The sequence below is a fragment of the Lobosporangium transversale genome (genome assembly GCF_002105155.1).
Source record: "Lobosporangium transversale strain NRRL 3116 chromosome Unknown BCR41scaffold_3, whole genome shotgun sequence".
NCBI classification, from domain to species: domain Eukaryota; kingdom Fungi; phylum Mortierellomycota; class Mortierellomycetes; order Mortierellales; family Mortierellaceae; genus Lobosporangium; species Lobosporangium transversale.
Window position 1 is genome coordinate 1,077,144 of NW_019028981.1, and position 23,406 is coordinate 1,100,549.

The window sequence follows — 23,406 nt, forward strand, 5'->3', positions numbered from 1 at the left end:
TTTTATGTAATTGGGAGTATATTGGGCATGGTAGAGTGTATAAACAAATTGGATGTGAAGAAGAGACTCCATTTAACAGCTTCATTCCGTGTAAAATAAAAGTAAAAAAAAAAATAGTTATGGATATAATACGGATTATAAAGATGTACGTAAATATATATATATAATATATATAAAGTATACATGTTATACATAGAACATGGTAAATGTAAGCTTCTCCCCTGGGAATGTTTGGATGTAAAAAGAGAGAGCACATGTCATTTGTCATTTATTCATGATTTTGAGTGCGTGTGGGGTCTATGTTTGCTGTGTTAGTGATTAATGGCTCTTTTGGATCAAAAAATAACCAAAGTTTATGGGTATAAATACAAGATAAACATGTACATGTACTGTAAATAGTAGATCTACTTTAGTAAACTTTTGATGGTGTACTTTGTAGGGAAAGGGGAAGGAGGCATTAGCATTGGACATAATAAACATAGGAGACGTTTTTAAGCATGATGCAACGAGCATGATAAGCAAAGATTGGCATTGGTGGGCATAGATGAGCAAGCAATGGAAACGTGGTCTGATCTGCTCTGCACAGCTCTTATGGACTATGGGCAGGATATCCATGCCATGTCCAGTGATGTGTTTTGAAAAGAACAAACATTTTATTTCCCCCATGAATGAATCATTCGATCTGGTTTGCATGAAGCAAACAAACAAACAAACAAAAAGGCTTTAAAATCCATCGACCCCTCCTCCCATTGATCGAATCCTTTCTGATGCTGTTCCTTCTTGTTCTTGTTCTTGTTCTTGTTCTTGACTAAATAAAAAAGAGACGGGATAAAAAAAGCTTTTAAACTTTCTTCCCAGCCTCTTTCCTTTTCCTTTTCCTTTCTCCTTTTCCTTTTACTTGTTCCCAACACTTGTTCATCCTTCTGACATTCATCATCTCTTTTCCTTCCACAAATTCATTCGATCTCCTCCCTTTCTTCCTTCTTTTTTCGCTTCGAGTGACCTACACACGTCCAATTGTACGCGTCTATCGGTTTCTCTCTCTCTCTTCGTGTTACGACGATACTCTTCTTCCTTTTCTCTCTCTCTTTCTCTTCAATTACTCAGCGGAAAACAATCCTTCCTATCCCCTAGCTCCTCTTTCATTCACAACCATTGACATTAACGCCTTATTACTTCATACATTCATCTTAATAATAATCATCTCTTAGCTTTTCCTCTTTTTTTTTTTTTTTTTTTTTTTTTTTTTGTGCATCATGTCTTCCGATGCAGAATCTACACTCGATGATCTCGCAGAAAGATCATCTGCTGTAAACAATACATCAGCATCCATTTCTGATAATGACAACCCATCAGCAACTTCAAGGTAAAAAAAAAAAAAAAAAGTTACTTTATTTGTAAAATACAATAGATGCTGATCTTTCTTTATTGTCTCTCCCTTCAAAAAAAAAAAAAAAAAAAAAAAAAAAATTGCACTAAACTTTTTATTCTACAAATCAGAGTTGGACGAACAAGAGGTGGCGATAACAGTAGTAGCAGTGGCGGAACTGGGACTGGATTTGGGACTGGATCTGGATCAGGAGTAGGGTCAAGAGGTCCAATTGGGCCTCGACCTGGTGTGTTCCGTCCATGTGCACGCTGTAGAATGAAAAAGACTAAATGCGATCGACTGAAACCAACGTGTTCCAGCTGTCTAAAGAGTGGAGGTGAAAATGTTGTTTGTGTCTATGATAATGACGAACCTACTCCTGGTGTCATCACAGCATTACAGGATGCTAATGAGTCCATAGCTCCGTCTACGTCTACGTCTACACCCACATCCACTACTGGATCTGGTCCTGGTCTTTCAGGACAGAATAATGAAGGTGGATCTAGACAAGGCAGACAGAGTAGGGCAACTGCTGCTGCCGCTGCTGCCGCTGCTGCTGCTGCTAACATGACAGCGGGAGAAAACGGTAATGGTCATAGTGCCAGTAGAAACCAATCCAAAACTCAATCCAAAGGCGTCGCAACAAAAGGAGTGGATGATTCCTCTACAAAGTCACTGGTTACATCATCATCACCAGGGAACACAGGGAACAACAAAAAGTCATTATCAAATTCAAGTAATCAACAACAACAGCCACCATTGAAAAAAATCAAGACAGGACATACAACATCTGCAGCGATCAAGCCCAGCCCCTTGAGAACCTCCATTACAAGCACAAAGTCCCCACCACCTTCCTCATCATCAAAACGGAAAGCCAGTATTTCAAATGGATCGTCAACAGTAATAGAATCGAAGCCATTGAAAAATGAACAAGATAAAAATGATAGCGAAGGAAGAGACGTAAAGCAGGAGGAGGACGACGACAATAATGACGATGATGCTGGTAGATTAGTCAAGAAGGAACTTACCGAGGAAGAACAAGAAGGCGATGAGGATGAAGATATGGAAACTGAACAAAATGACAAAGGTGAGCAAAATCTTTTTATTTTGAAAAAAAAAAAAAAAAAAAAAAAAAAAAAAAGTCGATCTCAAAACATAATAAAAAAATGTCCTAATGATGGTTATCATTAGACGATGTTGTTTCAGAACTATCGATTAAAGATGTCCGGGACCAGGACATGACGTCTTCGAGAGATACAATAACCGATGCTAACACTGTATCTACGAGCACAGGCAAAATGAATACTACTTCATCTGGACGATCTAACAAGAAACAGTCTTCAGCAGTGCAACAAAATCCAACGACTACCTCTTCTTCTACATTGGGTGGAAGTAGTGGTGGTGGCGTCAGCACAAAGTCAATCACAGGTGGGCAAAACAAAATCATTGTGGATTTGACTCCTAAACCTCCTCCAGTATTTGTCATCGACAAAACTCGGCGAGCACGCAAATGGGGCCGAGCTTCCAACGTCTTCCAGACTCTGGGCGGCGAAGTTATCGTCCCTCTATGGACTTCGGGTAAAAAAAAAAAAAAAAAAAAAAAAAAAAAATCCGATGTTAGCACATGACAGCAATTACCAACAACGTTACTAACTTTTTTTCTTATTTTTTTTAAAAAAAAAAAAAAAAAAAAAAAAAAAAAAATTGCAATAATAGATCAAGAAATGCTTCTCAATGAACCCCGACCACTGTACGTGCAGCAGGGAATCCCATCCATGATGATGAACATGACAGGACGGAAGGATTCTAGTCTAGCAAGGCTGGCAGTGTTGAGTCAACTGGATATGGACATTGACTTGGATTCGCCAGAACGAGGCAACACCCCCGATAGTCTCGATGGTGGTGCTGTTGGTGGTGGAGGTGGATCACCTGGCCCAAGTCCAGCACAGCCTCTGAAGAAGAAGCGTGTATTCAAAAAGCTTAAAGAACAACAACAGTCTTTGAACGAAGACTCGGACACTGGAACCAATACCACCACAAGTAGAATAACTAAACTTGGTAAGGGTCAACAGAAGAAGCGTGGAATGGTATCGGCATCAACATATACAGCAGAATTCGGTAAAAAACCATCTGCAGGGAGTGCTGATGGAGGAGATGATGAGGAAGATGAAATCGATACTGGTACGACAAACAAGGCAGCGAAGTCAGGTGTCCATAAGACGAGTGGTCGATCAACACCAGTACCGCAACGTCCTCGCAAATACCCGTGCTCTTTTGAAGGATGCTCCAAATCATTTATGGACAAGTTCCATTTGGATCGACATGAGGCTCGTCATATCACAGAAGAGATTGTTTGTGGGATCGATGGATGCACCAAGGCTTATAATTCAATCAGCACAGTCCGTCGACATCAGAGTATTATGCACAAGGATCAAAAAGAGCAGGTTGAGCAGGAGCAAGAAAGATTGTTGGAACATGAACGTTTGCAGAAAGCGAGAATGCAGCAAAAGAAAAAGGAGCGGCTATTGCGGGAGCGAGAGGAGGAAGAGAGAGGAGGGGTGAAAAGAGGTGGAGAGGGGGAAGAAGAGGAGGATGATGGGGATGATGAAGATGACCAGGATGAGGAGGATGAGGAGGATGAGGAGGATGAAGATGAGAGGAATGAGGAAGAAAGAGAGATGAAGGTCGATAATGATGAGGACGATGAAAATAATAAGCTCGATGATAATAATAATGAAGAAGAAGATGAGGAGGAGGAGGCTTTGATCCGCTCCAACAGTAAGGACATTAATGATGATTATAATAATAAGACTAAAACCAAACAAAGTGGTAATGGTCGCCGAGGCGGAAGTAATAGCGTTAGAGGCAGTAGAACGGACGCGGGCGGTCCAAAGAAACGAGGTTCAAGGAAATCCAAGGCGACTGCTGCCACTGCAGCGGCTGAAGATGCAGAGGTTGAGAGGGTGAAGATGGCACTGGCCTTAAAGGATGTTAAGGATGCAGCATATAGACCTTGGATGGACAGTAAGGACGCTCAGATTCCGATTCCGATACGAACGTCGTCATTTTCGCCCTCATCTTCTTCTTCAGTTCCAAGGGATGCGATGAAGCATAATAGTACTGAAGGACCAAGGCTGCTGCAACAACAACAACAGCAACAGCAACTGCAACAGCTGCAACAACAGCAACGGAAGGAGCAAGAAAGGAGACATGAACAAGAATCCATCATGATCGATTAGAAATACACAGATGTGTGTCCTTTTATTATTCATCTATTTTATATTCCCTTGATTGTTTTGTGTATCATAGACTATGGCTTACCTTAATTAAAGAGTATTAAAAAAAAAAAAAAAAAAAAAAAAAAAAAAAAAAAAACCATCGGACTTTCTTTGCCTCGAACTTGCACTTGAAGCGATTCTTTACTTCGTTCTACTCTCAAAGTTTGAAGAAATATGACTTTAGAAGGCAGGATAAAGTGCTTTTGAAGGACGGCAGGTCTGTTGAGGGCTTGACGCTGTGTTTTATCGTTGAAAAATATTTTGTAGGCAGGTATGTGAATACGAGGGCAAGTGAGCGTAAGATGTGGGCCCACATACCACACCCAAGGGTTATTTATTTTATTATCAGAAATCAATACATCTAAATCTCACAAGTCTACACGTTTAATCGCAGAACGTCGTATATAGAAGGCGTACACGTGAATGCTTGTATTTACAAGACGTACTATGGACATGTTAGATTTTGATTAAATGATTAAATGATTAAATATACTTTAGTTTTAACGATTTTGCTGGTGTGGAGCTGGTGTCATTTGCGTATTATGAAATATACATCAATCGTCCTTCTCCTCCGCCTCCAATTGCAGCTCAGGCACCTTTCCTTGTAGTTTAAGTATCTCGCTATCCTTTTTCTTTGCCTTTCAGCAGCAAGCCATTCCCCTTTTCAGCCTTCTCTTTGGCTTCCAGTAGCCGACTACTCATCTTGTTGTCCTTCTCTTTGGCTTCTAGCAGCAATTCCACAATCCTCTCAAGATTAGAATTGGTTATCTCGAACCGTGTGTTGTTTTGCATAGATAATGGTAATAGAGGGCCCTGAGAGACTAGATTTGTCGACTTGCTTGATATAGGCAAATGGCTAGCCATGCTTGCTATTGTTGTCGTTGTCACTGTCACTAACTGCGACACTTCTGTAATGACGTCCAGGACCTTGTAAGTATAGAACACAATGCGCAGATGCTCGATTCTAATGAGATGCAAGTATGCCAAATTGGTTTCCTTCGTTTTCTATGTTGAAAAAGTCGCAATTGGTGCGGCACGTACTATAATCAATAATAAATATGCCTGTTTCCATCAGGAACGGAATAGGAAGTTCCTCCAACTTATATCGCAACGCACCGGGAAACACGTCTCGGATGTTTTTGCAAAGTCACATAGCAAGATGAGTTGGCATTGCCCGCAAAAGTGGAAGCAACTCTGACACAGACTTTTTGAATGATGCCAGCCTTTCGAAATTGTTGATACTGATACTCCGCCATTTCGATGCATCGATGCATTGATTCCCTTCCCCCCCTTTTTTTTTTTTCAACTTCGCGTGCAAGTGAAAATACTTATTCGTCAGAAACCTTTTTGGACTAGCTTGATGGAGCTATTGTACTTGATTAACCGTCTTTACTGTTTCTATGTCATGTAGCCTGATATTTTATCATTGTAAGAAGCAGCCTTTCCTTGAATAAGAATGAAGTAATGTATTATTAAAATAAATGGGCTTTCAGCAAAGCTGACATGGGGGAATTACTCTGCAAGTAATCGAAGAACCAATATCGAAGAACTAATATCGAAGGACTAATATCGAAGGACTAATATCGAAGAACCAATATCGAAGAACTCATTGCTTTGAAAAGTCAGTTATTTATTTAATTTTCTTAAATACTATATAAATGATCAAGTTACTCAAATGACGAAAAAAAAAAAGAAAGTCGTGCAGTATCTCAAACAGCAATAAGGCTCTCTGGTTATCGATTGAACACTCTCATTTATGGATGGTCAAGGTTGTACGAGCCTTGGTTGCCTCTGACAGCGCCAGCGCTCCTTTCTCTCCTATTGTATTGCCCTTCAAGTCCAAAGTGATCAAAGTTTTGTTAACCTTGAGTGCCTTGGAGAGCGCCAAAATTCCTTGATTCTCAATTAAGGTTTTCCCTAAGTTCAAAGTAATCAAGCTTGTATTAACCTTTAGTGCCTCTGACAGTGCCAGACTTCCTTTCTTTCCAATCGAATTGCTACTCAAATCCAAAATCGTCAAAGTATTGTTAGCCTTCAGTGCCGCTGATAATGCTATGGCTCCTTTAACCCCAATAGAGTTGCTTCCCAATTCTAAAATGGTCAAAGTTGTATTAGTCTTGAGTGCCTCTGAGAGTGCTACAGCTCCCTTATCCTCAACTGCGTTGCGACATAAGTTTAAAGCTGTCAAAGACGTGTTAGTCCTCAGTGCCTCTGACAGTGCCACAGTTCCATCAACCCTGATCAAGTTGTTCTCCAAGTTTAAAATAGCCAGAGTCGTGCTAGTCTTGAGTGAATTTACAAGTACGGGTAATCCGCTGGCTCCAATTGAATGAAATCCCATCTCAAATGTTAGCTTATGAAGGTGCGGCGGTCTCCTGGGCCATAAAATGAGCAGTTTTATGAGATCTGGAGGTAGAACAATATGTATCATTTTCATATTGCTGAGTTCTATGATGCGAGCAAGCGTTTCGTGCCCTTTGGATGTTGAAACCACTTTTTTGCTGGTGTTTCCTTGAGATCGCCCAAGCCCAAGTCGAAGAATCGATATACTTGAAAGAGTTAGCGCGCTCCCAAATGCTGCAAGATCAGTCTCTGTCCAATCCCAGTCGAATGTAACGTCCAGGTCATAGACACGTTTTGCATTGGTTAGGGCATTGAAGAACTCTTCAGCTCTGTCTCTGGATTTTAATGTGATAGTCGCTTTGCCAAGGTGCAAATCATAACTGCCGCCATTCGTCTTCATTGCATTTTCTAACACTTTCTCTCCACTCTCTTTGTACGTCGAATGATGTTGCACTTTGTCATCCTTCTCCTTGGCCTCTGATTGCAGTTTAAGTATCTTGTCCTGCAGGCAAAGCACCTTGTCTTGCAGCCTAAGTATATCATCACCTTTGTCTTTGGCTTCCAACAGAAGACTAACTATCTTGTCATCCTTTTCCTTAACTTCCAGTAGTAGATTATTCATTGTATCTCCCTTCGCTTGGGCTTCCAACAGATTAATTTTCTCATCCTTCTTGCTGGCCTCCAACAGCAATTCTGCAATCTTCTCAAGATTAGAGTTGATCGCCTCGATTTGTGTATCGCTGGGAGTAATAAGAAATAAATTGAAAGATTGAATCAGATTTGATAATGGCAAAAGTGATTCTTGCGAGGCTTGATTTCCCGGCTTTCTCAATCCAGGCAAATGAATGACTGTATTGCTGTATATGTTGCTGTTGTTGCTGTTGCTGTTGCTGTTGATGTTGATGTTGTTGGGCTGTGGTGCCTCTGTAATGACATCCAGGACCTTATTAGGATAGAACGCAATACATGGAGGCTCAATTCTATTATAAAGAAATATACTGAATTGAATTGGCTTGTCTTCTTTCCAGAGCAATCGATAAGGCGCGTCATAAGTAGCAGTATACCTATTGCCATTAGGGTCTATAAAGAATGGAATAGGAAGTCCGTTCAACTTGAATCGCGCTGCATCTGGGAACGCGTCCCGAATGTCTTGCAAACTCACATAGCAAGATGGGTTGCCATTGCTTGTAAAAGTAGAAGCAATTCTGACACAAACTTTTTCAATGATGTCGGCCTTTCGGAATTGTTGGTATTGAAGTTCCATTTCGGTAACAACTCGATTGATGAAGACAGGATGACAAGTGCCCCCTCATTTCTCTTTTGAGTAAGGGATGCAGTGTAGCTGTTTCTTGTTTCTGTTTTTGTTTTTGTTTTTCAACTGGGCGAGGTCTAATGTGGTATGGTCTCTGAATTTCAGATGCCCCTTCGCAACTTGTTGGGCTTAGTGAAGTTGTTGTGCTCAATTAGCCGATCTTGATCCCATCCAAGGCTCAATACCATTCTATACTATCCATTTATGATCTTTGACCGAGGTTGAAGTAGACCACTGTTGGTTATGGGATTGTTCTTGAATGATATCGGATCTATTATGACTAGCCATGGTGCCTTCCCCCACATTGGCTGGAGAATTAAAAAGCAACTTAAACTATTGAAATGAAGAGGATAGACGTATGATGCGGCTTTGTCGTCCTCTCTTTGGGGATTTCTGGCGTACAGAGTTACAACCAGCAGGCCTAAAAGCTTCATGATGGGCTTGTTTTTGGTTTGCTCGTCTCGAGTTGGCAATTACTACTATCTGATGCAATTAAATGAGCATCAATCAGATCTTCTTCTTCTTCTACCTTCAGCTTGGTATCCAACAACGTTCTTACGGCTGTAAGCATTATTATTGTCAACACTATGTGCTGTAAGTTACGTCCTAATCAATTCAAATGTTTCCGGAATCGTAAAATGAAAACATGGGTCTAGAGAAAGGTCACCAGATATACGATAGGCCTGTATATACAAGCATACTTCTATCTGTCAGCACCATCACATTCTCTGATCTGTTTTCTGACACGGCTGTAGGAGTTGTGGCTGGATCAAAATACCGATCATTAATATTAAGGCTCACTCTTTACTGCTTGGATATGAGCTTGTGTATATGTCTTGGATATTTGCATTTATCGCGTCCCAACGTTGAGAAGTATTGTGATAAAAAGCAATTTCATAACCATCCAAGCCATCTTCCTTTTTGCGAAAGATGGAGCGAGAAATGGAGAAGTGACCTGCAGACAGTGAAAGCACTGCGCGCATCGTATTCGAAGGAGCGCTAGGAGAAGTCAGAACATTAGAGAGATATATAGTATCCAAAGCCAAAGAATCTGGATAAAACATGACCTTCCAAAATGTAGGATACAACTATGGCTTGTTCAAACGACCAGCTCCTACTGATTATGATCGCATCAGAGAACACTACCTTCTTCCAGTAACCGTCTAGTTTAGGCGGCTCTTGGCGAAATGCTTCTTCGAAAGGCATTGTGTTATTTGCTGCCACCCATTGTAGGAAACTGTGCGTTGGCCTTTCATTGAATTAAAATAATATCCCGAGATATCAAATTTTCAAAACATTGACATGTAGACGCCGCTCTGACCATTTGGCTGCATATCCTCCTTAAATACCAGGCAAGCAACTCAAAGCCTGCCAGTTTTGAATGTCTCTGACAGCATCAAGGCTTCTTTTTTTCTTTTTTTTATCGATCGAGGCGCCTTCATTTATAAAGGGTCAAAGTCGCGTGAATCTTGACTACTTCTAACAGTGCCAAGGCTGCTTTCTCCCCTCCAACTTCAAAGTGCTCAAAGTTGTATTAGCCTTGAGTCCCTCCGACAGTGTTAAAGCCCCTTTCTTCTCAATTGAGTTACACCTCAAGTTCAAGGTGGCCAAAGTGGTGTTAGTCCTGAGCGCCTTTGACAGTGCCACAGCTCCTTCATTCCCAATACACACTATGATCAAATAAATAGCAAAATGACTAAATGTATGAACAATCAAGAGCATTGTACAAGAGTAATAGTCGAGGAGTGAGCTGACAACCAAAAAGGAAAGACATGAAGGATAAGAGAAGACAACTCATTTATAGAGATGACCTTGTGGGCCCTCGTAATCAAAAAAAAAAAGGAAAAAAAAAAAGAAAAAAAAATGAAGGTTAGGTGAAGAGGTACCGTAATAACTGAGATTAAATAAGGTACTGTCTATCTACAAAGCATTCTAATAAACAATGCTCCATGTGTAATATCCTAGGTTTTTCTTCTTTGTCATCCTCGATCAGCACCTCGAGTATTTGGGCCTTTATATCATGGGATGGTCATAAATGAAAACTTCTTGAGGAAGACAAGGGGTTCAATAAAGGTTAGGATACAAGACTCATTTGCCACACGACCAATATTCGCCGCGAGACATTGAACAGGGATAGGAGATGGCAACTTGGCAAGTAACGTATCATGCATGCTTCTGCTGCACAGTGTTAATGAATGCCTCTTTTGTAAGCAGATATAGCGGGGTATTTCCTTGTACAGAACCCCTTCGCCAAGGCCATCACCATCGTGTAAAAGCGACGATAGTGCCACTGACAGAAGTATTGGCCAGCTCTGCTGAGATACGTTCATCTGCGAAAAAACAACTATAAGCTCTTCCTTTTTCGGTTATTCCACATATAATACATCCTCAAAAGCCTAACAGATAATCACATGGACCTCTTTGCCAAATGTATAAACTTACATGCTGATTGAGCTGTTTGTCGAGGTTTTCAAAAAAAAAAAAAAAAAAAAAAAAAAAAAATCCATTGACTCTTTTTAGGCAACTGTAGAGGCCACATCGTAATTTTGTTTGGATGATACGGTGGCTAGGTAGTGTCTTCTTCTTTGATCTTCTTCCTTTCCAACTCCTAAAAGACATTCTAGGACCCGATCAATGAAGCCTAGCTTACGTTTCGAGACTTCTGAGCTCTAGTTGCCTGAGTCTATGGCCAGACCGCCGAGGCATAGGGAACACTCGAATGAACAACACTCTGTTTTCCTCAAACAAGCAAATAGAAAAATCCATTCTTTAAGAAGCAGAAGATGAGGAGATCGCTCAGGAGCTTTAATATATAAACATAGCGGCTCCAGGCCTATTTTTTACACAAAGGGGATGAGAAATAGGATAGGTACAACGGTAAGATCTTTATTACTTTTCTTTTTATTACTAATGTAATGAAGATTCTCTTTCCTTTTATCAATGGTAAGAACTGTATCTAATTATGAATGGTATCTAAGCATCATTTTTTATTTTTTATTAATCTCTTAACGTACATAGGCCTTGCCATATTTTTGTCGAATGATCTCGCAACTGGGTGTTCCCATTTTTTGAGCCTCTTGCCACAATTTCGGATCAGCGCCCCAGAAGCCCATAGCTCTATTCCGAGCTTCATCTTTCTTCCGTCTTTCATCCTTACAACGAACCTGCATATCTCTGAGATAAGCCAGCTCCACGTTTTCTTCCATCCGCTTAAACAATGGTCCGACGTGTAGGCCCTGGAGTGTGACATGATCCGGCTTCACGTTCATTTGTCGAGCACCTGTGGATTTGAATTCGAATTGCTGTCCTGGAAAATAAGTGTTCATGAACCGGACGTCGTTTACGAAATAAGGAACATTTCTGATGGTAGTATGACGGGCGGTTGTGTATTGATCTTTTGGACGTAATGAAAAATCAGTAAGGATAGAGTTGGATGGTGATGATGAAGAAGAGTAACTGGAATCAGATGAGAACAAACTTGACGTTAAGGTGACAAGGATGAGTAAAAAGAAAGGGAGCAGTTGAATGAAGCTTCCAAGACCACTTCCAAAGTCATCGTTATTGAAGTTATTGTTCCTAGCTGCACGCTGCTGGCGCTGTCGTTGATGTTGTTGACGATAATGTTGTTGACGTTGTTGGTGATAATGTGTTTGTTGGGCCCGTGGTCTGGCAAAAGTTGTTGAATGTAATGCTATATATATTTTTCGATGAAGAAACCTCTCAAAACGTTAAAAAAAGAAGGAAAAAAAAAAGAAGGCAAGTACCGAATTAGCGAATAATAAATCCACTTACGGGTTCCAAATCCTCCGCCACCGAAAAACATGTTGAAGAGTTCTTCTGGTGAAATTTCTTCTCCATACGCTCCCCCTCTACGAGAATATCCAAATGGATGATGTCCTGTAGGTGTTGCGCGATCATAGTTAACACTGGAGTTCTTATTTTCATCAGGTCCATGCTGATCAAAGATAGCCCGTTTCTGAGGGTCACTTAATACCGTAAAGGCCTTGGACACGACTAAACAATGTTTTTAGAAGGAAAAAAAAATAAAAAAAAATAAAGCTTGGTGGATGAGTATTATAGAGTGGACCATAGATCTGAGGCAAAAAAGAAAAAAAAATTGATAGTAATAATCTAAAGATCATCTTACTCTTGAACGCTTCATCCGCTCCTGGTGCTCCATTTTTGTCCGGATGCATTTGCAATGCCAGCTTTACAAAAAAGAAAAGAAAAAGAAAAGAAAAAGATAAAAGAAGGTCAGAGACGTTGGAGAAGAATCCAAAGGTCTTATAATCAATTGTTGAAAATAATGAGATGTTGGCATTTGGCCTTTTTGTTGCTTGCTTTACCCTGCGATATGCCTTCTTAATCTCCGTATCTGTGGCGTCTTTCTTTACTCCAAGGACCTTGTAGAAATCACCTCCTGAAGATCGAATGGTCTTGACCATGGCCACCTGTTCTGGCGTATAATCTCGTTCTACAGGCTTATGTGTATGTGCTGTTGAAGGAGTCGATCGTGACCTTAGTGGACTTGACGTTGGTCGAGCGGATGAATGCCCTGTCCCTGAAGTAGCTGGTGAGCTGTTTGTTCTATGTGAAGCATTGCCTGAAGCTGATGCCGAAGTTGTCGATGCTGATGCTGATTCCTCGGCTACTGCAACTTTTGTGATGAATGCTTCTCCTTGCGGTGTTGGGAAGAGCGAGATGGACTTGAGGCCAAACTTCCGAGCACTTTGAAAGTTTCCATTGTCCAAATGCCGCTGCGCAATGTCGAGGCATCTTAGAGCCTCATCCTTATTGACTTCCATGGAGATGAGTTTCTTTATTATTTGAAAGTAATCGGATGTTTCCTTTCTGTCTGCGTCTTGTATCCTTTGTGCTTTGTCCGTTACACTTTTAATCTTTTATCGAAATGTTGCCTGGATTTTATTATTGACCTCACTTAGTTTTTTTTTATGACTTGGTTCAAATGAGCTTTGATATGGAAACAAGGAAAGGAGAGTGCCAGTTCTGGGATAGCTTAAGGCTGATTTGGATAGGAAGCCTCGATATCGTGAGAGAAACACTAAAATGACTGGTGTAAATTGGCTTGTTCAGGACAAGGGCAAGAACCAACCTTCCATGGCCACAGAACAGTTAGTTTTCAGTCCAGTAACTGTCACAACAGTCTTAATCCAAAATCTAAATCTGATCACCCAAATTTTGAACGAGAGACCCAAACGAACGATACATGAAAAAAAAAGACCGAGGTTATCTAGGCTTTGGTATCTCCGCGTTTATTAATTGATGAGAAGTATTTTGACAGCCAGTAACGTCTTTCAACAAAAAGGAGGAGGGTCCGGCAGGTTGTTGAGGAGATATTTATTATTGGTGTTTACCGGGTTAGAGATCATTGAGATGAGTCCAAGTCTGTGCACGTCGTTGACTGATGTGATCTTTTTTGTACATGAGTGTACATGTGGCATGCGTACGCTCTAAAATGTATACCTCATGATTGCAATTGGGCATTAAGGGAGTTTAAGGGCTCTTTAGTCTACGACATCGAAACTACTAGGCGAGTTTCTTTAGTATGACTTATGTGTGGAAAAGCTTTGTATACAAAAATGGGTCGATGAATTGCCTCTTTGTCAGCACAAATGCAAGAGATGGAAAACAAATATAAAGGTATATTTAAAGAAAATAAATATAAATTTGAATCTCCTCAATGCTTAATCAAGCCAATTTTATTTTATTTTTAAGAACTATACGGTAGTAAGCCATACTTGCTAGTCTAAAGCAGAGACTTGGGAATGCTGTAAATGTGCATGTTCAGTCATATTCTCATATTCATTACAGGAGTGTAGGACACATTTCATTTTAACATCCACACCATACGCCAACCTTCCCGAAACAAAACAAAGGCTAATGGATTGAGGCTTACACAGAAGAAAATAAAAATCGTCATGGCTGTCGGTGGGCTATTTCATCCGATGACAAAGATCAATGTGTGGAAAAATAAAAAAGAGAGAAAGAGGGTGGAGAAAGAGACATGTCATCCATAGTCCAGCTGCTTTTTAACTAACGATATTTTTTTTAGTGTAGAATGTATTTGTAGATTTGTAGACGAGAGAAAGTTCAAAAAAGGGAGAAAATGAACAACGTTCACCCGTCCATGACCCGACATTGGTCACTGGTCTCTTGCTACTCGATTTGCTCGACTTTGCTTTAGTACAAGATGAGCATGTTACATCCACGCAGTGGGTCGGATGAAGATCAGCTCTTTTTTTTTTTTTTTTTAAAAGACACTTGTTCATGACTTTTTTTTTTTTCTTTTTTCTCTTTTCTCTTCTCCTCTCTTCTCTTCATAAGGTCCCTTGCTCTTTGACCTGTGCCTCCTTATCCCCATCTTCATCCTCACTCTCCTCTCCTCCTTATCTCTCTCTACACTGACATATCTCGATATACCTCTTTCCATCTTTAACATTAAATCGCATCCTAATTCTCAATTTATACATTCATCCCACATCTTTATCTTTATCTTTTTTATTTATTTATTACTTTTGAACCAACAACGCACAAATGGTATCTACGCTTCGTCAGAGGCCAGGCAGAGCCCTTTCCTCTTCCGCCACTACCACTGCCTCTAGCCCATTAGTATCACAACAGCGTCCAGCTTCATCTACTAAATCTAAACTCGACGATGATGATGGCCCTGATGCATATATTGAAGTGGAATCCAATCTCTTGCACAACATGCAAGATACTATTGGGGATTTGCAGGACACAATTGGCGACTCTATCTCTAAAACGAATGAGACTGTCGCAGCAACTTGGCGATCCACTAAAGCCTCTGCAAACGAGACCATCCGGGTGGTAGAAAACCAAATGAGCGAGACCTGGGATGCTTCCAAGGCTGCTTTTGAAGGAGCAAAACGATTGTTGCGGTTTGAGGAATTACCAAAAGAATGGCAGAGTAACCCATACATCTTGACAGGGTAAGCAAAACATCTAAATCGGATTAAATTCACGTCCACTTTATTCCCATCTCCTTCTTTTTCACATATCCCTTTCCCCTTGTTTTCTTTTTCTTTTTCTTTTTTGTTTCGTTCATGTTCTCTTTGTTGTTTTTTTTTTTTTTTTTTTTTTTGTACTCGGGGAGAAATGAAACCTTATCGCTCCACTCTTTTTTCTATCTCCTCTTCCCTCTGCAATACTCTCCTTTTCCCTCTCCTCAGAGCGTATGAAACAGAAAAGATAGTTTCAAAAAGAGAACATTGGAAAGCAACGGGGGGAGAAAGAGGGAAAGAGGATTGATAAAGGATAGAGGATAAAGAATGAAAGAAGTGACCATGATTCAGATTGGTAATTTTTTGCTCTTCCCTTGTTTTGGATTCTTTTCAGAGTCCTATTTCTGTATCATACGATATAACACAACCGTTGGATTTTTTTTTTTCAACACTCGCCCAACTGGATCTTTTTTAAAGTTCCTCTCCTCTCATTCGATCACCCACCATACAAGGAAGAATTATTGTGTATATATCTCTTCTGGCGTGTACCAGTACCAAAGCAAGTCTCCAAACTGCTGCTGTGTTATGCATAGCACTCTTTCTTTCTTTCTTTTTTTTTTCTGATGTAGTTTGATTGTGCAATTTTTTTTTTTTTTCTTTGATATCATTAAAATGTAAACCGGCGAGATCTAAGAAAAACAAACAAAAACAAAGGCGTTCATTTTGGATCATCTCAGTAAGCATGGTGTGACAAACTACAAACTACCCCATTCTCCATAAACGTTGTGCCCGCTTTTTTCTTTTTTACTTTGTTCGTTCAAAGGTTTTTCCCACCATCAACCTAAATGAGGAAGAAGGCTAAAAGGCAGGCGGGCAATAATCTAAATCCAGGCACATTTTTTTTATAAAAAAAAAAAAAAAAAAAAAAAAAAAACGTGCGAATCACATCGTTCGACTTTGTTTCATTTCTTTATATTCTTTATTCCAAGAACTATCATTAAATGACAGAATGGAATATTTACATCTTGACGTTTATTTACCATATCCTACCCGTTTAGGTACCGTTTCTTGTCCTCAAAACGACAGTGCTTGTGGAGCATCTTCAAGATCCATAATGAAACCTGCAACATCTGGACACATATGCTTGGTCTCTTTGGCCTCATTGGCCTCGGTCTATACATCCATACCACGTTCCTGCAACATGGCTCACTCTGGGACCATGCTGTCTTCCTCTTCTTCTTCCTCGCTGCTTCCAAATGTCTCATCTGCTCAACACTCTATCACACGTTCCTTTGCCATTCACGTCTACCAGTGATGCGCTGTGCTGCCACACTGGATTATATCGGCATCGGTGTCCTCATCACCGCCTCGGTCATGGCTACTTTGCACTATGGATTCTTTTGTGACACAGAGCGCTGGATCTTCTTGGCCTTTTCATTCGGCATGGGCATTATTGGTTGTATCCTTCCCCTGTACCCGTTCTTTGATCTACCGAGCTTCCGTTACTTCCGTATCTTCATCTTTGTGGGCATGGCTTGCTCCGGAGTTGTACCCTTGAGCTACGTAGCCTACATGAAGGGATTCATCAACACATGGAACTTTATTGCACCTTTCTTCAAGTCAGGATTGGCTTATGTCACAGGATTGTTGTTTTATGGACATCGCTTCCCTGAGAAGCAGTTCCCAGGTCTGTTTGACCGATGGGGTTCTTCTCATCAATTCTGGCATGTGGCTGTTGTTGCAGGCATCTATTACCATTACATGGCCATGGTCCATTTCTACAACTCTCGATTCACATTTGGATGCCAGGCTGTCTATGGTGGATATGAACATGAACATCATCATCAAATGATGTATGCTGGACAAGGTGGTCCTTCTGCATCGTGGTTTCCAACTGCCACTCTAGCCCCCAGCGCTTAAAAAGGCACAAGAAAAAAGAAAAAAAAAAAAAAAAAAAAAAGTTCAAAAACGAGAAGAGTCTGGCAGGATACTTTACAACGGGAAGATCCTTTTTCGGAATGTGCTGAAAATAGCTCGAGAAGCTATTTAGCCACCTGCATATCATTTACTTCAACCTTGTCCCCTCTTGCATTTCGGAAAGAAGTCTCATTTTTCACTCTAACATAGACTCAATACTAATCATTGTATTTTTACCCCCTCCCAACAACATTAACCGTTCTACCCCATTTTTTTTTTCTTTTTCATCCGATCCACCCTTCATTACCCATTCAAAGATAATTCAAAACAAATAAAGTCAACCTAGATCAACAAAAAACAAAAAAAAAAAAAAAAGAAAAAAAAAAAAAAAAGTTTATTTATTTCTTTTTTATTTTGTTTTATTCAAGGTGTAGGCGCATCTGCAACAGCAGATTGCTTTGCCTGCTTTTCCTTTTCCTCTTCAGACTCAAGCCATTTGGCATATCGATCCAATCGTTGCTTCTCTTCCTGTTCCAATTCCTCTTTTGATTTCTTGACATCGTATTTTGTATGGCCATCATAGATCTCTGCAACCACTTTTTGACCTGCAAAATACCGTCCTGACATCAATCGAACACAGAGTTCTGCAGACTCTTTGTCCTTGAACCGTACTGACACGACTCCTTCAGGATGATGCTATATATATATATATATATTATTGGTATAATGTGAATATAAAAAGAAAGTATGCATTAGTGGATAGCTCACATTGTAATAAGAATATAGAATTTTTTTTTTTTAAAAAAAAAAAAATAAAAAAAAAAATAAAAAAAACTTACGTCGTAGATGATCACGTTGGTAACCTCTCCAACCTTTTCACATTCTTCCCGGATATCTTCCTTCAAATCCAAGAGCAACGTCGGATCTGCCTCCAGTTCCTGAAGTGTGAACATGTGTTTGAGAATACACACCTTGTTCCACTTTTCAGCCTTGACCAAATTCTCATCATCCTCAAACCAATCCAATTTCCTAATTATATACAACAACAACAACAACAAAAAAAGTTAAAAAAATAAAATAAAATAAAATAAGGGTAAACACAATAAACACAAATAGGATAGTAATAACAGGTTTGTTGTATATACTTACTTCTCCAATTTTTGATACTTCTTCTGCACCTTCTTCTTTTGATCCTCTGACAAAGTTGATTTAGTTTGCTCAGGCTTCTCTTTTTCCTTGAATTGTGCTTGTTGCACTCGGACCCGTCCTCTTTCCACTCCAGGCCGGAACTCTGTATCGTCCAACAGATCAATCGCCAAAGCAACGGATTCAGGTCTCAGATAGGAGACCAGACCCTCTCCCGTCCGACGGCCTTCCTTATCTGTGTATAACTTGATCTTGGGCACTCCCTTTTCATCCTCCATAAAAACGCCTCCCTTCTTGAATACATCGGCTACTTCCTCAACATCAGTATCGAACGGCAATCCAGTCACAAAGACAGATGAGATCGGTTTTGGTTTCCGTTCGCGTTCCTGAGGGTTATTATTGTTCTTCTGTCTCTTATTATTCTGTTTGTTAAATCGATTGTTTTTGCCTCCATGCATCGATTCGATCTCTGATAGAAACTCTGCAACATGTTCTTCACCATTGTCATCCTGCTCTGCTGTTGAGTTGTTATCATTGTCGTAATCCTTACGTTTAGATTTGTTCCGCTTTGAATTTTCTGCGTATACTGCGTCCTATAAAAGAATGGTAACACAGGTTAGAGAGTTAAGAAAAATATAATAAAAAAAAATATAAAAAAAAACATTACTTTCCTAAATATGGATGAAAAAAAAAAAAAAAAAAAAAAAAAACTTACATAACTGTCTGGTACTGTCTCTCCATACGCTGATTGTTGCGCCTGGACTAATTGCTCATTAAACTTGATAAAATAAACATAAAAGAAAAAAAGAAAAAAAAAATTCGGCATTAGGAAGACTCTGTCTTTAAAAAAAAAAAAAGAAAAAAAAAAAAAAAAAAAAAAAAAAAGTCTGTGGTCCACCGATTAATACCCTCTTACCATTGGAAACCATGCCTTCAGGTTCTCGTCATACTCGTAGGAAATACCCTCAGCATCTGTGTATGTCCAGCGGCCAGTTTCTTCAATAAAATGCATATTCTGTTGGGCCACCTGTGGTGCGCCACTCATGTTGGCACCGCCACCTACTCCTATTGCTGTTGCTGATTCGTTTGCTGGGTCGTCTGCAGTTGAGTCCGTATTCATATAACCGGCTGTATTGACGACATTTGAAGGATCAGTTGCTGCTGCTGCTGCCACTGCTGCTTCTGCTTCCGCTGCTGCTGAGGCGAGGGCGTCATAAATGTTCTCTGTTGGAGCACTCATACCGACAGCTCTGTTCCTCCTAGTTAGTTGTCGTTGTTTTTTTTTTCTTTGTCTTTCCAGATAAGAAAAAAAAGAAAAGAAAAAAAAGGCGTTCGTTGAATAGCGCGTCGATGAATGATGTCGACGTGTGAGAATGATGTGTGATGCAGTGTTTGAGTAAGTTTCTGAGAGCAGTCACTAAAGACTTCAAAGGCACAGCATTTTTGTGTAACGTGTATTTTTTTTTATTCATGCAGCTAAATCAATCATCAACATCGAGGCCAAAGATTTCATATTGCTTCTTTATGGTCGTTCCTTCCAATTCAGCACACTTTTTTGTTTGTTTGTTTTGAGAATAGGAAAGCATCGAAATAAGAAATCGAGCTTAATGTTAGCTCAGCAAGTTCAACTCTTCACAAGAAAATTGACTTTTAAAAAGATTTACAACAGAATCCTTCTTATTTGAGGAGCATAAATGTACCTTCCCGAGGATAATCTGGCCCACATCCTTGATCTCATTGTATCTGCGTAAATCCTTCATGTGTTTGTCGATGATTTCAGCCGGTGTCCCTTCACCTCTAAGGAAATATGAAAAATGGAATAAAAGTTTGTTTATAAATGTTAGTTGCTGTGGATATAAGTACAGATAAAAGAAAAAGAAAAGAAAAGAAATATGACTAGGCGCTTCATTTACAAAAGATAGACCTTATCGATTTGATGATTTCTTGCTCCTCTCTCTGTAAATCCTGGATTTTGGCTTTCAGTTCTGCAATTCTGACATCCTCCTCGTTTTCCTATAAAGCATCAATAAAAAAGAAAAAGGCGCAGAGACAATCATCAAGTCTATCAAAATCAAGTGTTACATTTGCCCCGAATGAACTTCCATTTATCGAGTGGATCCGAATAAAGCTATATTCCTCCTCTGAAGCTTAAAAGTATAAAGCTTTTTTTTTTTACCATTGTTTCTGTCAGCGCAACCTGGTTCGTTTCTGGCGTATACTTCATTGCAACAGTAGCTTTAAATTCTTCAGGTCTTGTTGATGGTAATACTTCATTTGTATCCCCATCTTCTCCTGTAATTACTGTTGTTTCTATCTCTTCTTCTATTGACATTGGTGGTGGTAGTGTCGCTGTTGGTATTGGTGTCGACCCTGAAGCTATTGACGCTCGTTCATCTCTGGGGCTAAGTGGTGTACTAATCGTCTCTTCAACATTGGTCCGCAATCGTGGAGGAGAGTTGAAATCGAAATTGAGATCTTCCTCTTCAATGTGATCAAGACTGGGCCGACCGGTTGGCTGGTCGGATGTGTCCTCGAGCGTATCCTCAATTGTATCCTCGAACGCATGCTCAGACGTCTGTTCGAGCAGCTCCTCGAGTGTCTGATCAAGTGTTTTCCCACGTGTCTGCTTAGAAGTCTGCCCGAGTAATTGCTCAATCGTCTGGTCAAGAGACTGCTCAAGAGTATGATTAAAGCTGATATCGTTGCGTCTTCGTGATGACCGTGATGAAGTTGGTGACGATGGCTGTGATGATAAAGTTGATGGTACTGAGCCATGATGATCTCGACTTTCTCGACTTCTCTGCTCTCTATCGCGTTCTCTCTCCCTACGTCTTTCTTCTCTTTCTGCCCTTTCTCTCTCTCTTCGTTCCCGGTCTCGCTCCCGATCTCGATCGCTGTCTCGTCGTCCATATCTCTCTCTTTCTCGTCGATGTTCACTCGAGTATGGGCGGTGATCCTCTGGGGAGCCAGGGTAGTCTTGTTGTTCTTCAGACTGCATGAGAATATATTTACGTATTTGAACGTTAGCAAAGAAGGAAATGAGCTAATGAGGAAATGTGAAAATGGAGATTAGAAAAAGAATGAGGAATTAGGATGCTCACAGGTGCAAAAATATTGTTCCAAAAATATTACACTTGCCCTTATTCAAGACATTAATAGCGATAGTATTAAAGAGGACTGCCGCGGCTCGTCCTGCTCCCTTCACAATACCACCGCAATTGGCGAGTGCAAATAGACTATTGTATGTGCCTGGATGAGAGGCCGCCATGCTCGGCAAAGATTATAGGCTGAGAGCTCATAGATTTACTTCGATTTGTTTCGACATGGCAAGTTTTAATCATTCTCTATTTCCGCAAGTTTCATTATCTATTCAATTGAGCCCCGATCCAAGTATATCTTTGTGTTGAATGAGCTCATTTCGTCCTTTAATATGAAGGATGCAGTTTTGCCACCAAGTGATGGTTGCTCTTTTTGATCCAGGCGTAGTGAAGAGGTGATGAGGGCATTAAGCGTCTATGCCCAATCACCATCCTTCAACATCATGGCTAGCGGCAATATGTCTTCATATCGTATTGAATCAGACTCTGGGATTGAAGTCTGTGAAGCTGCCCCTTTTGTGATCTTGAAACTTCGCAGTGGGCATCGACTTTCTTTTTCAAGCATAAGCCTCAGCGCAGTTGGCCAGAATTGCATAAGTGAAATATGCTTGGATCATAATAAGTAACGAGAACGAAAGTAAGATGTTCCGTAGATCTTCGTTAAATAAAAAGGATAAAAATCCTATGTAAAAATCCATATAGAAATGACTGCTAAATGCAACAGTGAGTCTTTCTGGTGTCACTCTGCAAGGATTTTGGCACAAACGATTCCCATAATGCTGACTTTGAAACCCAATCGTCATTAAGAAAGCCACTGAACTTCGTGTTCATCTCAACATATTCTCTCTGTTGAGGAATGTTGGTATAGAATGAGTTTTTATAAGATCGCTTAGTCCTGGGCTGGAACTGGCGTGCACCGAATGCATAATGGCTTTTCAGGGACAATGTGTGTCAATGTTGTGTCCACAGAGACATAAAAAGGATCCCTAGAAGAAAGTTACTAAGCTTGTTGACGTGAGCAAAAAGGATTTCCTCATCCCAAGATAATATTTTGCACAAGCTGGAACCACCTCCATGATCTGAGCTTGCAACAGTCCTCTCTTTCTTTCTGTCAGATCTAGTTTGTTCGAACGCTGAAAGCACTTGCTTCTCTAAGCTTCGCTCACTGGGGTGATCCGAATACTGAGAACCGCTTGTGATGGGATCTGTCTGTGTAGATCAATGAGTTCAGATGATTAAATATCTTGTGGGACAGGCAGATCCAGAGCGTTGATGAGTGTTTATTGAGAATCTCGGAAATTACAGCTGCATTTTCCAAGTCTTGTTGACAGACTTTGTTGAAAATGTGTTTTTTCATTCCGGTTATTGTCTCGATTGCTTAGAACAAAGAGGATATGACAAGCAATCATTTTTTCGGATAATTGGACAATTTCCATTGACACCTTGCGGGCTGACAAATGAAATGTCAAACTCATTGCAATGATAGCCCCTTTTGTAGTACTTGAGTGCCTTTTTGCTGTTGAAGATTTTGGACTCGGAGCAGAATGTACATTTCTGAGGAGAGAGAGGTTGTCTGCATCGGCCATGTTTCGAAAAAAAAAAAAAACTTTGATTGAAGGGAATTCAAAAAGTTGCGAACGAGAAGAGGGTGCAGTGTGAGGGCGACGGTAGCAAGAAAAAAAAATGCCACCACAGAAACAGTTGAAAGAATCTGAAACAAGTTTTTTTTCGGAACCCATCACTTTGAACTCCATAATTCCCCAAATACTGGCTTTTGGGACCATATCCTGACATATACCATTTAAGAGGAAATGCCGAGCTCCTTCAGTTGCTCAAATGTGGGACAATTCCCTAAAGACTCAATAACGAGCAAATATCACAAGAAGGCTGTGAAAATGGACCTGAAACAAAAATTTTTGTTACGTCTCACATTAATTTACTCGCCAAATACTGCGAGCTC

The 23,406-nt window shown here is 40.2% G+C and overlaps 6 protein-coding genes across 6 annotated transcripts; 2 read left to right on the top strand and 4 right to left on the bottom strand.

Moving 5' to 3' along the window:
* Positions 1 to 1,251: 1,251 nt before the first annotated feature.
* On the top strand, positions 1,252 to 4,686 carry BCR41DRAFT_418860 (hypothetical protein). Its single transcript, XM_022029681.1, has 4 exons — positions 1,252 to 1,366; positions 1,501 to 2,456; positions 2,561 to 2,947; positions 3,086 to 4,686. Exons 1-4 carry the CDS (start codon positions 1,257 to 1,259, stop codon positions 4,606 to 4,608), a joined length of 2,976 nt encoding a protein of 991 aa, XP_021885573.1. The 5' UTR covers positions 1,252 to 1,256; the 3' UTR covers positions 4,609 to 4,686.
* Positions 4,687 to 6,152: 1,466 nt separating this feature from the next.
* BCR41DRAFT_123433 (hypothetical protein) lies at positions 6,153 to 8,612 on the bottom strand. Its single transcript, XM_022019461.1, has 2 exons — positions 8,055 to 8,612; positions 6,153 to 7,970 (listed from the first exon to the last, which is right to left on the bottom strand). Exons 1-2 carry the CDS (start codon positions 8,252 to 8,254, stop codon positions 6,398 to 6,400), a joined length of 1,773 nt encoding a protein of 590 aa, XP_021885574.1. The 5' UTR covers positions 8,255 to 8,612; the 3' UTR covers positions 6,153 to 6,397.
* A 2,695-nt stretch (positions 8,613 to 11,307) lies between these two features.
* On the bottom strand, positions 11,308 to 13,107 carry BCR41DRAFT_392331 (hypothetical protein; the record flags this gene model as incomplete). Its single annotated transcript, XM_022028441.1, has 4 exons — positions 11,308 to 11,993; positions 12,095 to 12,316; positions 12,450 to 12,510; positions 12,649 to 13,107. The coding sequence occupies 4 exons, from the start codon at positions 13,105 to 13,107 to the stop codon at positions 11,308 to 11,310; spliced, it is 1,428 nt and encodes a 475-aa protein (XP_021885575.1).
* Positions 13,108 to 14,607: 1,500 nt separating this feature from the next.
* BCR41DRAFT_346161 (hemolysin-III related-domain-containing protein) lies at positions 14,608 to 17,245 on the top strand. The gene is made up of 2 exons (XM_022022829.1): positions 14,608 to 15,273; positions 16,344 to 17,245. Exons 1-2 carry the CDS (start codon positions 14,858 to 14,860, stop codon positions 17,203 to 17,205), a joined length of 1,278 nt encoding a protein of 425 aa, XP_021885576.1. The 5' UTR covers positions 14,608 to 14,857; the 3' UTR covers positions 17,206 to 17,245.
* Positions 17,246 to 17,625: 380 nt separating this feature from the next.
* BCR41DRAFT_299494 (hypothetical protein) lies at positions 17,626 to 19,468 on the bottom strand (the record flags this gene model as incomplete). The annotated part of the gene is made up of 5 exons (XM_022020524.1): positions 17,626 to 17,898; positions 18,042 to 18,231; positions 18,352 to 18,934; positions 19,060 to 19,126; positions 19,265 to 19,468. 5 exons carry the CDS (start codon positions 19,466 to 19,468, stop codon positions 17,626 to 17,628), a joined length of 1,317 nt encoding a protein of 438 aa, XP_021885577.1.
* Positions 19,469 to 20,261: 793 nt separating this feature from the next.
* On the bottom strand, positions 20,262 to 21,440 carry BCR41DRAFT_346165 (hypothetical protein). Its single transcript, XM_022022830.1, has one exon. The coding sequence runs from the start codon at positions 21,344 to 21,346 to the stop codon at positions 20,477 to 20,479; it is 870 nt and encodes a 289-aa protein (XP_021885578.1). The 5' UTR covers positions 21,347 to 21,440; the 3' UTR covers positions 20,262 to 20,476.
* Between the last annotated feature and the right edge of the window lie 1,966 nt (positions 21,441 to 23,406).